The following is a 13,810-nucleotide window of genomic DNA, read 5'->3' as shown; positions in this document are numbered from 1 at the left end:
ATTAATTCGACCATTGTTACCTCACTTTTACATCTCCGATTGAGCTAATTTTGTTGCATAGATTATCTTTGAATGAGAAACTAAAACATGAACGATTCGGATTGTTGAAAACACGATTGAGATGTGAGCTTCTACATATAAATACACTTGAAGAGTATAATTTTAATAACTTTCTCATTGAAACCTTTTCGTTTCCATAATTGTGAAGACCACAACGTGATTTCAACAATCTGAGCCGTTCATTTTCTATGTTCATAGTCAAAAAACAGTTCGGATTGTTGGAAACACAATTGTATTGTATATTTATAAAACATATGTAATAAAAACTCTAAATCCCAAACACTCACCAAACCCCAAATAATCCATTGAAATATTTAATACAAAACTTGAGATTCCTTATATATTAAATTATTAATACATTATATAAATTATATAAAACCTAATTTATTGGAGTGAACAAATAAAAAACCAATTAAATATGTTATGATTCACAAATTAGACAAATAAACTAGTCAACTTAGTTGGTTGAGAGTTGAAGTTAGTTCTATGAGGTCTCATGTTTGAAGATATATATGTGTGTAAATGGGCTTCGGGCAGGCCTAATTGGGCCGGGCTTCGGGCAGGCTGTGGGCTTCAAAGAGATGACCCAAGCCCAGCCTAAGGGACTTTCGAGCCGGCCCAAACTTTGGGCCAGATCGGGCTTCAGGCCCAATGGGCCGGGCGGGTTTCGGGCCTTGGGCTTTTTGGTGAGGCCTAGTAACTGTTGTTATTACTTCGTAAATCTTTGATGATTTTAATGCTCATAATTCATTGTTTGGACTTTTATTTTTTTTATTTCATAATTTTTTTATAAACATCTAAACAACCTACACTAATAAAATTAGAATTATGCAATAAAGAGAAATCTATAGAATATACTTCAACGCACCTACACCATAAAATTTCAAGGAATATAATGAACCTATATACAATTCGATCTCATAAACAAGTAAATAACATACAATAACAAAGGAACAAACATTTTTGTATACAAGAAAAAAACTAAGGAACCTACATGAATTATTCATAAGAATGTACAGTTACCATATTAAATAAGGAACCTACGTTTAATATAAATACTATAAAGAACCTACATCAAAATCATTCAATAAGAAACCAACATTTGAATTATTTAATAAAGAACCTACATATATTTAATGAAAATACAATAGCTAATACACCCCCAACAAAAAAAAAAAAACTCCTACAACATAAAAACTCACATATCTCCAATAAAAATAAAAAACTCACCTATCTCCAATTAAAAAAAAAAACTCACATATATATATATATCTATTACTTTCTATATTTAAATATGAACAACCATAATTCTAGTAATTTACTGATTCCCTATAATTTAGTGATTTGTGGGAGAGATAAATCTGAAATCAACATTAATTAATTACATAATAACAAAACTTGTATATCTTAGGAAATTAATGGATTATTGTTGTTATCCTACATGGCGTAGATTTTTGAATATAAGCTTTATCTATTAAAAAAAACTAATGGTGTTAGACTCTATACAAAATTAGTTTAAATAGCTAATATCGTAATATCCGTAGCTAACAATTATTGACTAATTTTAATTCCTAATTGGATACACCCCTTTAGTCTAAATCATTGTCTATTAGGATAGAAATCTAAAAGTTCTACTATCCTCATTAGGTTTAATAGTAAAACTCATAAATACATTGTAATAATAATTTGATTTCTAATAGACTACAAGAATTATTAAAACAAAAGTAATTATTCTGTATAACTGTAAAATAGGAAAATGATATAGCTCAATCAGGAGAGCTGTGTATCAATATTCAATAGGCAAAAAATCAAACATATTGTAATTAATTTTTTTTCTTTCCATGTCCAAAAGTAGCAAAAAGTTTCTATTCATTTTTATAAAGCTAGCTTTCTTTTATATTTTTCTTTATCCAATCAATCTTTTTAAACGCATTGTTATGCAATTTAAGGTCAAATCTATTTTCTTATATAATAATTACTGTATTTGGTTTGCAAAGTGGCTGAGCAATTCCAGCGTCACCTGTCGTCAGAGTCTAGTGGCATCATTGGTGGCTGTTCGCCCACTACGTACATTTTCAAATGTTCACAAGCCGTCAAAGAAGAAAGAGATAGAGACCTAATTTTGGTGTAACATAATTAAAAAAAATTAATCAATTAATTTCTTACTTACAAGATAAAAATAGATAGTTAAGATTAAAAAAATTATGAAAGTGATTAAAAGAAAATGCTTAATAGTTAATACTAAACATAAAAATAGATAATTTCTGATTCAACTGAGTTTAACATATATCATAGAAAACAACAAAGGAATAGGGTCATTCTCAGAGAGCCTTGTGCCCTAGATTCCAAAACAATCAAAACATGTATAAGAATATTCCGCCCCAAGGAGGATGAATACAAAAACTATTAATTAAGGTACAGTCCACATATACTGTAATGCTAAGGCCTAGAGGCCAGTACAAAGAATTTGATATAATCCTTCTCATCAATTACAAGGGAGTTGCACATATTAATGATAAGGCTAAAGTTTAATTTAGACACAGATTATAGGGGATATTTTAACTATATTCATTATTTACAAAATTATTTAAAAACATATCTTATTTAAAATTTAAATTAAAAAAATAAATTTTTCTTTTTCTTTCTCCACCTCTCACTCTCCCTCTTCCCTCTCTTCGGCCAACCCTCCCAACACAACCCCTCTCAAGGGAGATGTAGATGCCGAGTGATCGTAGCTGTATCCGCATTTTCACTGAGTCAATTGAATTTGATTCAATTCGTATGCTGACCCCTCGGTAATATTGCCGAGCATTTGATAACCTTTTTAACGCTCCATACACGTGTATATATATAGACAAAATTATTTTTAACTTAATTTTTTTGAGTGAATTTCTAGTTAAAAACTTTATGTTTTTTGTTATTAAAAGTAATATATTATTAATTAATTTATTATAAATAAGATATTAATATATATACCGACACATCTAAACGATCAAAGACAACATTATTGATCAACAATATTGCTGGCGTCGTTATTCCTCTCATTTATGTTGGCTCACGAGTAAACTTCACAATCCTCATTGATTAAGAGGACGGAGCAATAAATTTTGCCCTCCTCTTTCTCATGCATGCATTTGCAATAAGTGAATCAGTACTACTTTAAAAAGTTCTACTTTTGGTAAAATTTAAATTCAGAGGTCGATCTTAATTAGCCATTTTTGTTCAGTTGGCAAGTTGTACCATATATAATAATTTATTTGGCAATTTAATAAATTGTCAGGATATGCCCATATAAATAAATAAATTGTCCGGAGAATCATATAAAATTAGAGTTTATGTCACCCAAAATTTATTTAAATAAAAGAGGAAAAAAACAAAAAAAAACCTGAATGAAGTAGGATAACATTTACGTTACAGTTGTCAATGTCATACAAACATATATAATTATGAACAGATTATATCCTAAAAAAAGAAAAATTTGATATCTACGTGCTGCTTTCTTTGTCAATTACTCAATTGTCATTGAGATTGCTATTTTTGGCAACGACTTCTTGTCACTTTTCATAAGCAACTGTTTGTTTGACGTGACCCCAGATGAAAATATCATCACGCATTCTCTCAAACCCAAATGTAAGAAGTTGTGCCTTATATTTTTTTAAGGCATACAACTATTTAGCATTTAATATTTTGGGTAATATATAATTAATTAAGGACAATATTAATAGATATGGGAATCCGAATCCTCAACATAAAAAACAAGCGTTTAATTTGAACAGACTGCTTCCCTTTAGGCTTTAGCTACCGATGATGTCTATCCGTTCGGGAGGCTCTTCAATTTTGTGAGAGTAGAGAGAACAGCTGCTCAAAATATTTGTTTTTTATTTTTTATTTTTTATCTTTTATGGGAAGTTCTATTCAAACACACAATATTGTCCTCCCCCTGTTGGAGCCTTGGAGGTAGAGGCAGCTGGCAACCTTGTCGGCCATTTTTTCCTGTAGCTTGGTATGATACCCCTTTATACTTTAGTTTAGTCTGCAATCAAGGACAAAAGCTCCACTCTATTTAATGGAGAGATAACGTGATAGCATGTGAGATTAAGTTTTGACTTCATATATTTATATATGTGTGTGTGTGTGGCTGTGTGCTCATTAGTCATTACTCACTGGAGGTGTGAAATATCTTCATCAAATTATGCTCCAGCTGATTGTTTGGCTTTTCTCTATTGGAATAAGGATTTTAGCTTAGTTTTATTTGGTTTTCGGTCCCACAGTCCCACAGTCCCACTATACCAAAAAAGAAAAAGGGAAGATTTTTATCAAATTTTTATGATCATCAATTTATGCTTTTTTTTTTTTAGGGTGTTTTAATTAGAAACCCAAAATAAAAAAGAAAATTAACCAAAATTTCAGCCGGCCCAAAAATTAAGTAGAATCTCAAACTATCTACCGGAATTGTCGAGCGCTTGGCAGATCCATCTATAAGCTGCATTTGCAACCTAAACTCTTCAATTACAACCTAAAACATGTCATTTGCATCCTAAACAGTGTATAGATGCAGATGCAGGGTTCATCTGCATCCGCCGAGCTCTCAGCAAGCTACCGAGCGCTTGGTAGCTTGTTTACGACGTCTAGGCCTGCGCACGCGAAATAGATTGAGCTTTAACTTAATTTTTTATTTGGATGTGTTTTAATTTAAAAATCTTTCAAAAATTAGGTTTATGAGTAATTTATATATTTTTAATACTATATTTATGGGTAAAGTTAACGTTAAACGATTGTGTTTGGATTCAGGGTAAGTTTATACTTTATACAGCACAAACACAAGATTGAGATTGATAGAGTGATTCTTGATTTTGGAGTGGGCCCCACTTATTTTTTGATTCCCCAATACAAGTAAACACAAAATTGGAGTGGAATGAGAATGACTCTCATTCCTGACATATTTACTTACAAGGAATAAGAGTCATTCTCATTCCACTCCAATTATGTATTTACTTACATTGGAGAATAAAAAAGTAAGTAGGAATCACTCTCCTCTTTTTTAAGCAATCTCACTTCTTAGGAGTAACTTGGTATTGATTCCTATTTCACCTGGAATCAAAGCTTTATACCAAAATGTCCTTTAAACTATCTAAAAAAACCCCAAAAAACCAATTTAAAAAATAAAACTTTTTTAACAACCTTATAACTTTTTAGTAATTAAACTAGTTTTTATTCGGATTCATAATTATTAATAAACATCAGAGTTAAAATCAACTTCATTTTCATTCTCATTCTAAGTGATTTGTAAACAACCTAATACGAACGACTCTTAATTCCCCACTACAATTCCTCCTTTTCTCCTTTCCTTCTCACTCCAATTCATTTTCTCTCCCATTCCATGTTAGGAAATGTGATCGGCATGTAAATAAATGTGCCATTAAATACTACACGATGTCATACCTACAGGACAATCTAATAGGTGAAGAATAGGCAACCAGACATGGTGTGGAAGCTTGTCCACAAGCTGGTTGGGATCAAGTAGAAATGGAGTGAGTCAAATGCGAAAATTCTTATTGACAAAATCTAATACAATTTCTGGAGATGGATGCTCAACGGAGAGTTAATAGTATATAACTTCAAACAGCCAACTGCTTCTTTACAATTTGTGCTAGCTTCTCTTGGCTAGTTTTCCCCCCAAAAGCTGGCTGGTCAGAGCTTTGTTGCATGCCCATAAACCTGAAAAGGGAAAGGAAAGGGCACTGGAATCAGTTTCGGTCTGGTGCCTTCTTAATCTCAATCCTGGTCTGCGGATGAATCGGATGAAATTACTTGGTTCTCTTTTTTTGGAGTGCTTGTCATCTGATCTGCATGCCATCTTGAGAAACCTTCCTCAAGGGCCTCTCTCATCCATGGATGCCGGCAGAGCTCTAAAGCCTCAGGGATGGTAAGCCAACTTCTCAGGCGAGTGTTCTGTTCTGGCCAAAACTGAAGCTCCTCCTTCACAAGCAAAGGAAACATGGCAGCTTTGCACAAACCTTCTGGACTCAACTCGTCTTGCAGGGTCTTGCTCTTGAAAAGGTAGTGCCCCAAACAATCCTGAAACGCAGAAATAAGCAAGATTGAAGATATGAAGCTGCTGTCAGGACAAGTTTTTTCTAATTATACGGCATAAAATCATCTATGAAGACCAGAAGCAGTTGGGGGAGCAGGAAGGGAGGGGCAATCAATATCACAAAACAATATTCCTGTATCTTCCAAAGACACCCAAAAAATAAAAATGTTTGGCATAAGATCTGTCGCACAATACTATGTTGGTTATTACTTACTAGGAATGGTTTCATGAAGAAAGGATTCCAGTGTAGCACTTTCAAAAGTCACAAAGGCAGGAAATAACACTGAAGAGTAAATCAAAAAGCCCTTGTTCCTTTTACTCACTTATTCTTCTTCTCCCCCATCCTTCCAGGAAAATAATTCTCTATAATTTAGCAATTTCATTTTCAATTTTATCCACTCTAACTCTGTCCAGTTTCTTTGGATACAATTACAACAAGGTTCCTGATTCTACACTCACCTTTTCTTTTTGGTTAATTCTGCGCTCACTTTAACAGAACATAACAACTCTAGGAAAGAGTCACATGGCATAATAATTCTTCTCTTTCATATGGCATTATGAATTGAACATAGCCCATGGGGGCAAAGCTCATAATCAATCAATCAATCAATCATAATTTCTCTTTTTAATATAATAATTAGATTTTTACCCTCGTCACTGTAGGATTGTAAAAGATTTTGGACTCTTTTCCTCCCTTCTCTATATATCAAACTTTTTACAAAATTAAATGAATTCTCTATTAATTATTTTCCATTTATTATCTTAAACTTAGAAAATAACAATCACCGAAAATCTTCATAACTATCTACCATTCAAAAGCGAACACAAATACAAGTTTCTTTTGAAAAGTCTGCATTGTTTATCTACAAAAGTGATCAATATAACATAATAATTTGAAAATTTAAGTAGGTTCACATCTAGTATGAAAGTGGGAAGAAGAACCACATTGCAAGCAGGCATATCCCACGGAAAAATAGTTCAATAGGACTAAAAATATGCAACATAAACCATTTCAATGTAATAAACAAAAAAAAAAAATCGAAACTCTGTCCTCACTAGGTGAAATGGAAAAACCAATTTAATATGCAACAAAGAACTAATGGAGGACCTGATATATTCATGGCCTAATTATCCAAATATGGGTAGTGTCTCTGCACCATATCTAAAATTTCATTCTGCAATGAATTCAAACTAACTTTTTCAGTAGAGTGAAAATACACATGCTAGTCAATTCACAACAGACATGTCCATGCTCATGGGTGGAAATACTTATTATTTTAAAAAGATACTAATCATTGAACAATCTGATGGGATCAGTCATAAAGAGCTCATAATTCTATCCATGATTAATTCTTCATCAACTCTACCTGGTCATATGTCCATGAATACAATATATTGTTACACTATTTTAGATTTAGTTCTTCAAATTCTACACACCATAATAAATATAGAGGAGCTTTTCTCAATCAAGAAAGTGAACTAAAGACTAGCAAACTTATATTTGAATCATTCACGACATTACGTGACTTCACTGCTAACACTAGTGTTTACACGTACGCATAGACATGAATACAGAATCCAGCAAACAAACATTCAAATGAAGGAACTTTACCATGCATATATGAAAGAAAACAAGCAGTTTATTCTAACCATTATATCCCCCCGAACTCCAGCTTCTTCAACAGCTTCGCGCACTGCTGCTTCCTCAACAGTTTCATCATTTTCCCATCCACCCTATCATTAAATAAATAGCTATGTTATAAATACAAGTATGACCTTTATAAGTGATAGCTGATTCAACTCTTGCCACTTATGTATCAAAAATGTAACTGCATGGCAAGCCTAGATTTCAGGCTTTGAATATTTTTACTAATATCAGTGAAAAAATTGAAAATACAGAAATAGAAAATTGAGGATGATTTTCGGCTATTAGATAGGAGAAAACTGATTACCTGCACGACTGCAGATACTAAAATCTTGAGCCCCAAGGCTTAGGGCAGGGAGGGATGAACAGAGGTTTGCTTTTTTGCCATTGGATTTGAACAAGAAGTTGCATAGTAGATGGTTATTCAGGTGAGAAATGTAGATGCTTTTAAGATCATAGTTAGACAGAACCTTTCTGAGATTAACACAGGGTAGCAGCTAGGAGAAGAGAAATCCTTATAAAGTAAAGTATCTCGAAAAGTAAGATGACAGGCTTGCACAAGATGGGTAATTTGTTAAACGATTTTTGTTTGGATTCACTTTGACTTGAAGTATGCAAGGTGCAGTTTGAAGATCTGCAAGTGATTGCTTCCTTTCAAGAATTAGAATGCATTACAAATTTACAAATTACAATACTTGCTTTCAAGAGCTTTCAAAAATCTAGGGATAGAAGTTAAAGAATTGTTGGAAGGGTGTATTGGGATCACTCCAAAGTGGTAATAGATCTGAAATGGAGATTTCTCCATGAAACCTTAAAGTATTGGGGTTGGGACTCGGGGTAACTCAACAAAACAAATTTCAGGTTTCACAGCTCATTCTTAGGTGAATTCTTTCACATGGACAGCTCTAGCACAAAATTCCCATCATAGATTGCAGTGCTTGAGAAAAATTAGACAATTTCTATAGTCACTTGTATCCTTACTAGCTGCTACCCACAGACCTTAAAACTCTTGTTTTTTGATTTTTTGGTGCCAGTTGGGTGCAAGAAAATGAGTAAGCAGAAATCTAAAGGACCATGCCTAGTAGCCAATGAAGAACTAGAAAGTTCACATGTTTCCTGCCCCACACAAGCAAAAGTTCTTATAAATTTGTCCAATATTTTACCAAATTCAAAAATAAAAAGAGATTTCACAATCTGAATGTTGCTTTCAAGCCATTTTTGGAGTTTGCTACCGAAAGAGAAATGAAATAATCTTCAAGGAGCCAAGCTGTTTCTTTCAATAAGGTTGTTGTTATCAAGTCTCAGTACTCCTAGGTGCTGGCATTGTTATCTTTCTGGGTCACTTGGTCTTCTTTTTATACACCCAAATAAGATGGGGTTCACTTTATTTTTAGTTAATTTAAAACATTAATGCTTAAGGAAAAGATATTGTGAGTTAAATTCCATCTTCTGTGCATTCACACCAGTTGAATGATGACTCACAAAAAAAAACTTATGGCAGCCAAAACAATTAAGAGAGTCCAGATTTATTGTTTAAAGCAGGATATTTTCTCTCAAATAATTTGAGAGAAACCTAAGATAATTGTTTCAAGATCTATATAAGTGTGTGTGCATATTTCAAGTGTGTGGAACTTAATCAACATATTAAATAAACACTAAAGTAAAGAAACAAATTGCAATACCCTTCATATCTAGTTTCAACAGCTCTTTCTTCACACAAATATATATATGTATATGTATGTATGTATGTAGAGATTTCTCCTATCCGGACGTTCGTATGTTAATAAATACAGTTGTGTAATCTACACGGTTGGACAGATGTAATATATGATAAACAACATTCAAAACCATGCATTCCTTCAGTTACAGATAATAAATAATCATAACAAGTCTCTAGTTCCATTTTGGAATCAGCTAGCTTCTACCATTTCTTTTTTACTTTATAAGCCTACTTTCTGTTTCATTCATAGTTGCATTGCAACAAAAATGTGCATAGTTTCAATCAGTGGATAGGAATGCAAGTCATTTATCAGTTGTTGGATGCATAACTGTATATTGTTAACTTCTAGACGTCCAGATATGAGAAATGCTTTATGTATATGCATAAAAAATATAAACAGTGATTTTTGAAACCTTCAGATCTTCCATGTGCATTAAAAAACTAAATAGAAATGTGCTTACAATACGATGAGAAAAAAGGATGCCTCTTTTTTTTTGAAAAGAGAGAAACTTTTATTAATATAAACTTAAAAAAGTACACACAGTGGCACTACACTAGACAAACAACCAATAAAAGGAATCCAATTCAAATCTACATCCCAAAACAACCAACAAAAAAACTAAACTAGACTCGATACAAAAACTTAACATAAAAGAAACTAGCTTATTTCTGCCCTCCAGTCTAGTAACAAGGCAGACAAGCTCACCCTCCCCAAAACAGTAGAAACAGTGAAAGAATTAACGATAAAAAGAAATTATTGTTAGTAATATGTTTACCAAAATTGAAAAGAAATTATTGATCTCAATAAAAACAAATTATGGTTATGGTTATTAATATGTTTACACAACCCATAAAGAGAAACAGTAAAATGGATGCCTCTCTAGGATTACTGTAAAAATAAAGAGCATGAAAATTATTAATATGTCTACACAAATTGTATTTGTAAGAGAATTAACAATAAAAAGAAATTCTACCTTTGGAAATACAAGCCCAGGTCCACTAGTTGAGTTGATCATTAGTACCTCGACCACCTTCTCATCTGTGCCATCATTATTTTCAACAAGATTTCTATACCTGAAAGGAATACACCTGTAAACGACTGAAAATTAGATTCAGAAATACAAATAAATATATGCTTGATGCAAGTTTGATACTATCTTGGCAGAATAAATTTAATAGAAAAATGACAAGACAAATAAGTTTTTTGGCTCTTATAGTAGCAACCTCTGATATTGAGGAGTTATAATATAGGCTGATGCACAAAATGATTACTTGTTAGCAACAAAAGTTAAGATATGCTCATAATACTAATTTCATGAATTATTTTGTTTATGCCTTATATTTCAAACTCCAATGAGTAAATGTGTTGAGATATCGACTTTGGTAGAACAGAGAATACCCACATAGCGACTCCAACAAGTCAGGTTTGATGCTTATTTGAGTCAACTTAACTTCAGTTGTATTGAACAAATTATTTTACAAACTGTAACGGGACAGGATACTTACAACAAGAAAGATGTAAGCTTTGTACAAGATACTTAATCCAAGGTTATTAAGGGAAGATAACTCCTGCGTCTTAAATTGTTTGCATTGATATATTCACAACTAAGGCAGTTGGACCAGTTGGTGATACGGTGAAATGATGGAACCAAATAAAAGTGTTCTCAGCTTGATCAACTTGATACTATAGTTATATGTAAGGTGTTAAAGAAAAAGTTGTATTATCTATAATAATTTAGTCTATTTGTTTCATACTGGATCGTATTTTTGACATCATGTTGTAGCCAAATCTATATTGTATCATGCTCTTGTCTTTTATCCATATCCATGCTTCCCCAAAAATTTTCTATATAGAGACTAGCAAGGTCAAATGCAGCAATAATTACTGAAAGCATAGAATAACCATAGCAAGGTTAAATGCAGCAAACTTTCTATGTGTACTTTTACTAACTCAATACTGACCAAGACCAAGAATTTGAGGGTCTCTAACCATCTAACCTCTACTATAAGAATGACAGATAATTGTGACATAATACAGTGTTGTCTAAAGCTAAATGTGGCATTTGAGAGTCTCTCTTTCCAAACCCTTTCTTTAATTAAACAAAAGACAACGAAAAAGTTACCAAACAGGCTCTAAGTTTCTCATAATGATCCATAGTGTTGTCTAAAGCCAATTCAACATTTTGTGAAAAATATACAAGTGCACCATAAGTGAACTGAAATCCCCGATTCTAAATTGGGAAGAATACCATTCTTTTCATTTATAAGTAAGGAATTTAACAAGAGGTGGAGCATTAAGCCAAGTGCACCCAAAAGAGCCACGACCCATTTTCACACCCAGTCTCACTTTCACACTCATTCTCGCTGTTCTGAGATTTGGGTTTTGACGTGCAAGCAATTTGACAAACAAGTGGAGGGCACAGAAAAATTACAAAGGCCACACAATGCATACACATACACAAAAAGAGGCAAAAAAAGCGTATACCCAGTTCACAAAATCTAGCATTACCCACATATACATACCCGGCAACAAGGCGGCAACCACCCTCATATCGCTGCTGGTGGCGACCGGTGCGAGCCACCAAGTCTGACATTTGGGCCTCCGGAAAAGCTGAATTTTTGCTTCTCTTTTGTATTTGGGTGGGTTGTGGGTGAGCATCAATCAGTGTGTGACCATAACGTTCCAAGGTCGAACTGAATCATTGTTTTTGTGTGTTTGGTTTTGGCTGAGATTCCTAAGCAAATATGCAATGCCTAGCGAATGGGTTGTGGCTCTTCTTGCCTTGCCTTGTGTAGTTGTGTCTGTCTTTTATATATAAATCTGAGAAGAGAATGCGGTTGTTGTTACTCGTTGGCTCGCTCGCACTTCACTTGTTCTTCAACCGCATAACTCTGTCGTGCACCGCCGTCGACCGACACAAATGTTTGTCGGTTTATTCGGATGATAAGGGCGTCTAAGATTTATCACGAGAACGGGAACGGGAAACGGGAAACGTGAAACGGGGTTCGTGGGGCTTGGAGACAAGTCAGTTAATACTTAACTCTGTGTCTCACCTTCTTGCTTATTCTTATATATATATATATATATATATATATATGTTGAGCCGAATTTTTATATAAAAAATTAGGATTAAATGTCAAATTTCAATAATTTATTGGTATAGCATGAAGACCATATAATATTTCAATTGAACTATTATGATTTAAATATAGTTTTTTAGATTAGGTCACAAATATATTAACCCCTTTGATTTGAGCTTTTTCCATTTGACATTTTTATCCTTTAGCCCACATATGATGAATATTAGTTAAAATTTATAAGGTTTTAACAAAATTGTCCTTGAGGCTTTTATATTATCTTGAAAATTTGCTAATGTAGTCTAAACTTCACATTTAGTTGTGACTGTACGACACTCACAACTTCAAATTTAGTTGTGATTGAACGACAGTCACATCTAAGTTGTGAGACAGTCACAATTAAGTTGTGATTTAGTTGAATTTTTTTTAGAGAAATTATACTACAATATAGTATAAATAGAGGTCAAAACAATACTTTTACTCAAAATAATATATAGTATAGTGGTGTGAGTTGTCTCTTTCAATTTACCAAGACAATCACAGTTAAGTTGTGACTGGATTGATTTTTTTTTTTAATACAATATAGTATAAATTAATGTAATATCTGTGATGTAATATTATTTTTATTTTTTTATTGTAGTGGCATGTGATGTAATATTTGTAAATTCTAATACTTTTTACTTTATTAATTTGTTTGACTTTTCAATTATTATTTAATCTAAAATGCTATTTAATTTTGATACCTAAACTAAAAAATTATTAAAATTTAGTAGTTAAAATCAATGGGCCTATTTTTACATCGAATATTTTTATGGAAGAAAATAAAATTATAGCAAAAAGCATCAACTATAATCCGATCCTAATGGTTAAAGTTGAAAGCCAAGAAAGCCTGTTTAGGAAGGGAGTAGTTTATGAGTATTTCACTATTTATAGTGACTTAATCTAGCATAAGCATCTTTAACAAAATTGGATCGGTAATTTTAAACTTACTAATTATAATAAAATTTGCAATATTTTCCCTATCTTTTAAAATCTCTTTGAGCACCCATGTTTTCCGCGCTTCCTATTTTGCCCTCATTCACGCTAAAACCATTCATACACACATTAATCACGCTGACACACCACGGCACTCACGCCCACAACTGACACCCCACACCACTCTCGCACACAACTGACACCTTGCCCTTTGGACTCTTTTGCGCTTGTTTGGTGT

At 32.9% G+C, this 13,810-nt stretch overlaps 1 protein-coding gene across 3 annotated transcripts; it reads right to left on the bottom strand.

Moving 5' to 3' along the window:
- Nucleotides 1-5,390: 5,390 nt before the first annotated feature.
- LOC147282631 (nudix hydrolase 16, mitochondrial-like) lies at nt 5,391-12,555 on the bottom strand. Of its 3 annotated transcripts, XM_086246585.1 has the most exons (5): nt 12,043-12,555; nt 10,494-10,608; nt 7,805-7,888; nt 5,872-6,138; nt 5,391-5,778 (listed from the first exon to the last, which is right to left on the bottom strand). In XM_086246585.1, the coding sequence occupies exons 1-5, from the start codon at nt 12,111-12,113 to the stop codon at nt 5,752-5,754; spliced, it is 564 nt and encodes a 187-aa protein (XP_086102711.1). In that variant the 5' UTR covers nt 12,114-12,555; the 3' UTR covers nt 5,391-5,751. The 3 variants fall into 3 exon arrangements, with proteins under 3 accessions (XP_086102711.1, XP_086102710.1, XP_086102712.1); XM_086246584.1 differs by having other exon boundaries at nt 5,391-6,138; XM_086246586.1 differs by lacking the exon at nt 7,805-7,888 and having other exon boundaries at nt 5,391-6,138.
- Between the last annotated feature and the right edge of the window lie 1,255 nt (nt 12,556-13,810).

This window comes from Dryas octopetala, chromosome 6 (assembly GCF_963921425.1).
Source record: "Dryas octopetala chromosome 6, drDryOcto1.1, whole genome shotgun sequence".
Lineage (NCBI taxonomy): Eukaryota > Viridiplantae > Streptophyta > Magnoliopsida > Rosales > Rosaceae > Dryas > Dryas octopetala.
The sequence above is the reverse complement of the archived record's forward strand: the minus strand, read 5'-3'. Positions and strand labels throughout refer to the sequence as shown.

Bases quoted from the DNA above. Each gene is read 5' to 3' on its own strand.
- LOC147282631 (XM_086246584.1), bottom strand. From the start codon at position 12,113: ATGTCAGACTTGGTGGCTCGCACCGGTCGCCACCAGCAGCGATATGAG. The intron at 7,889-10,493 runs GTAGAATTTCTT...ATTTAATGATAG, and splicing joins CTGGGCTTGTATTTCCAAAG to GGTGGATGGGAAAATGATGA. The intron at 6,139-7,804 runs GTTAGAATAAAC...TCTGCGTTTCAG, and splicing joins GAGTTCGGGGGGATATAATG to GATTGTTTGGGGCACTACCT.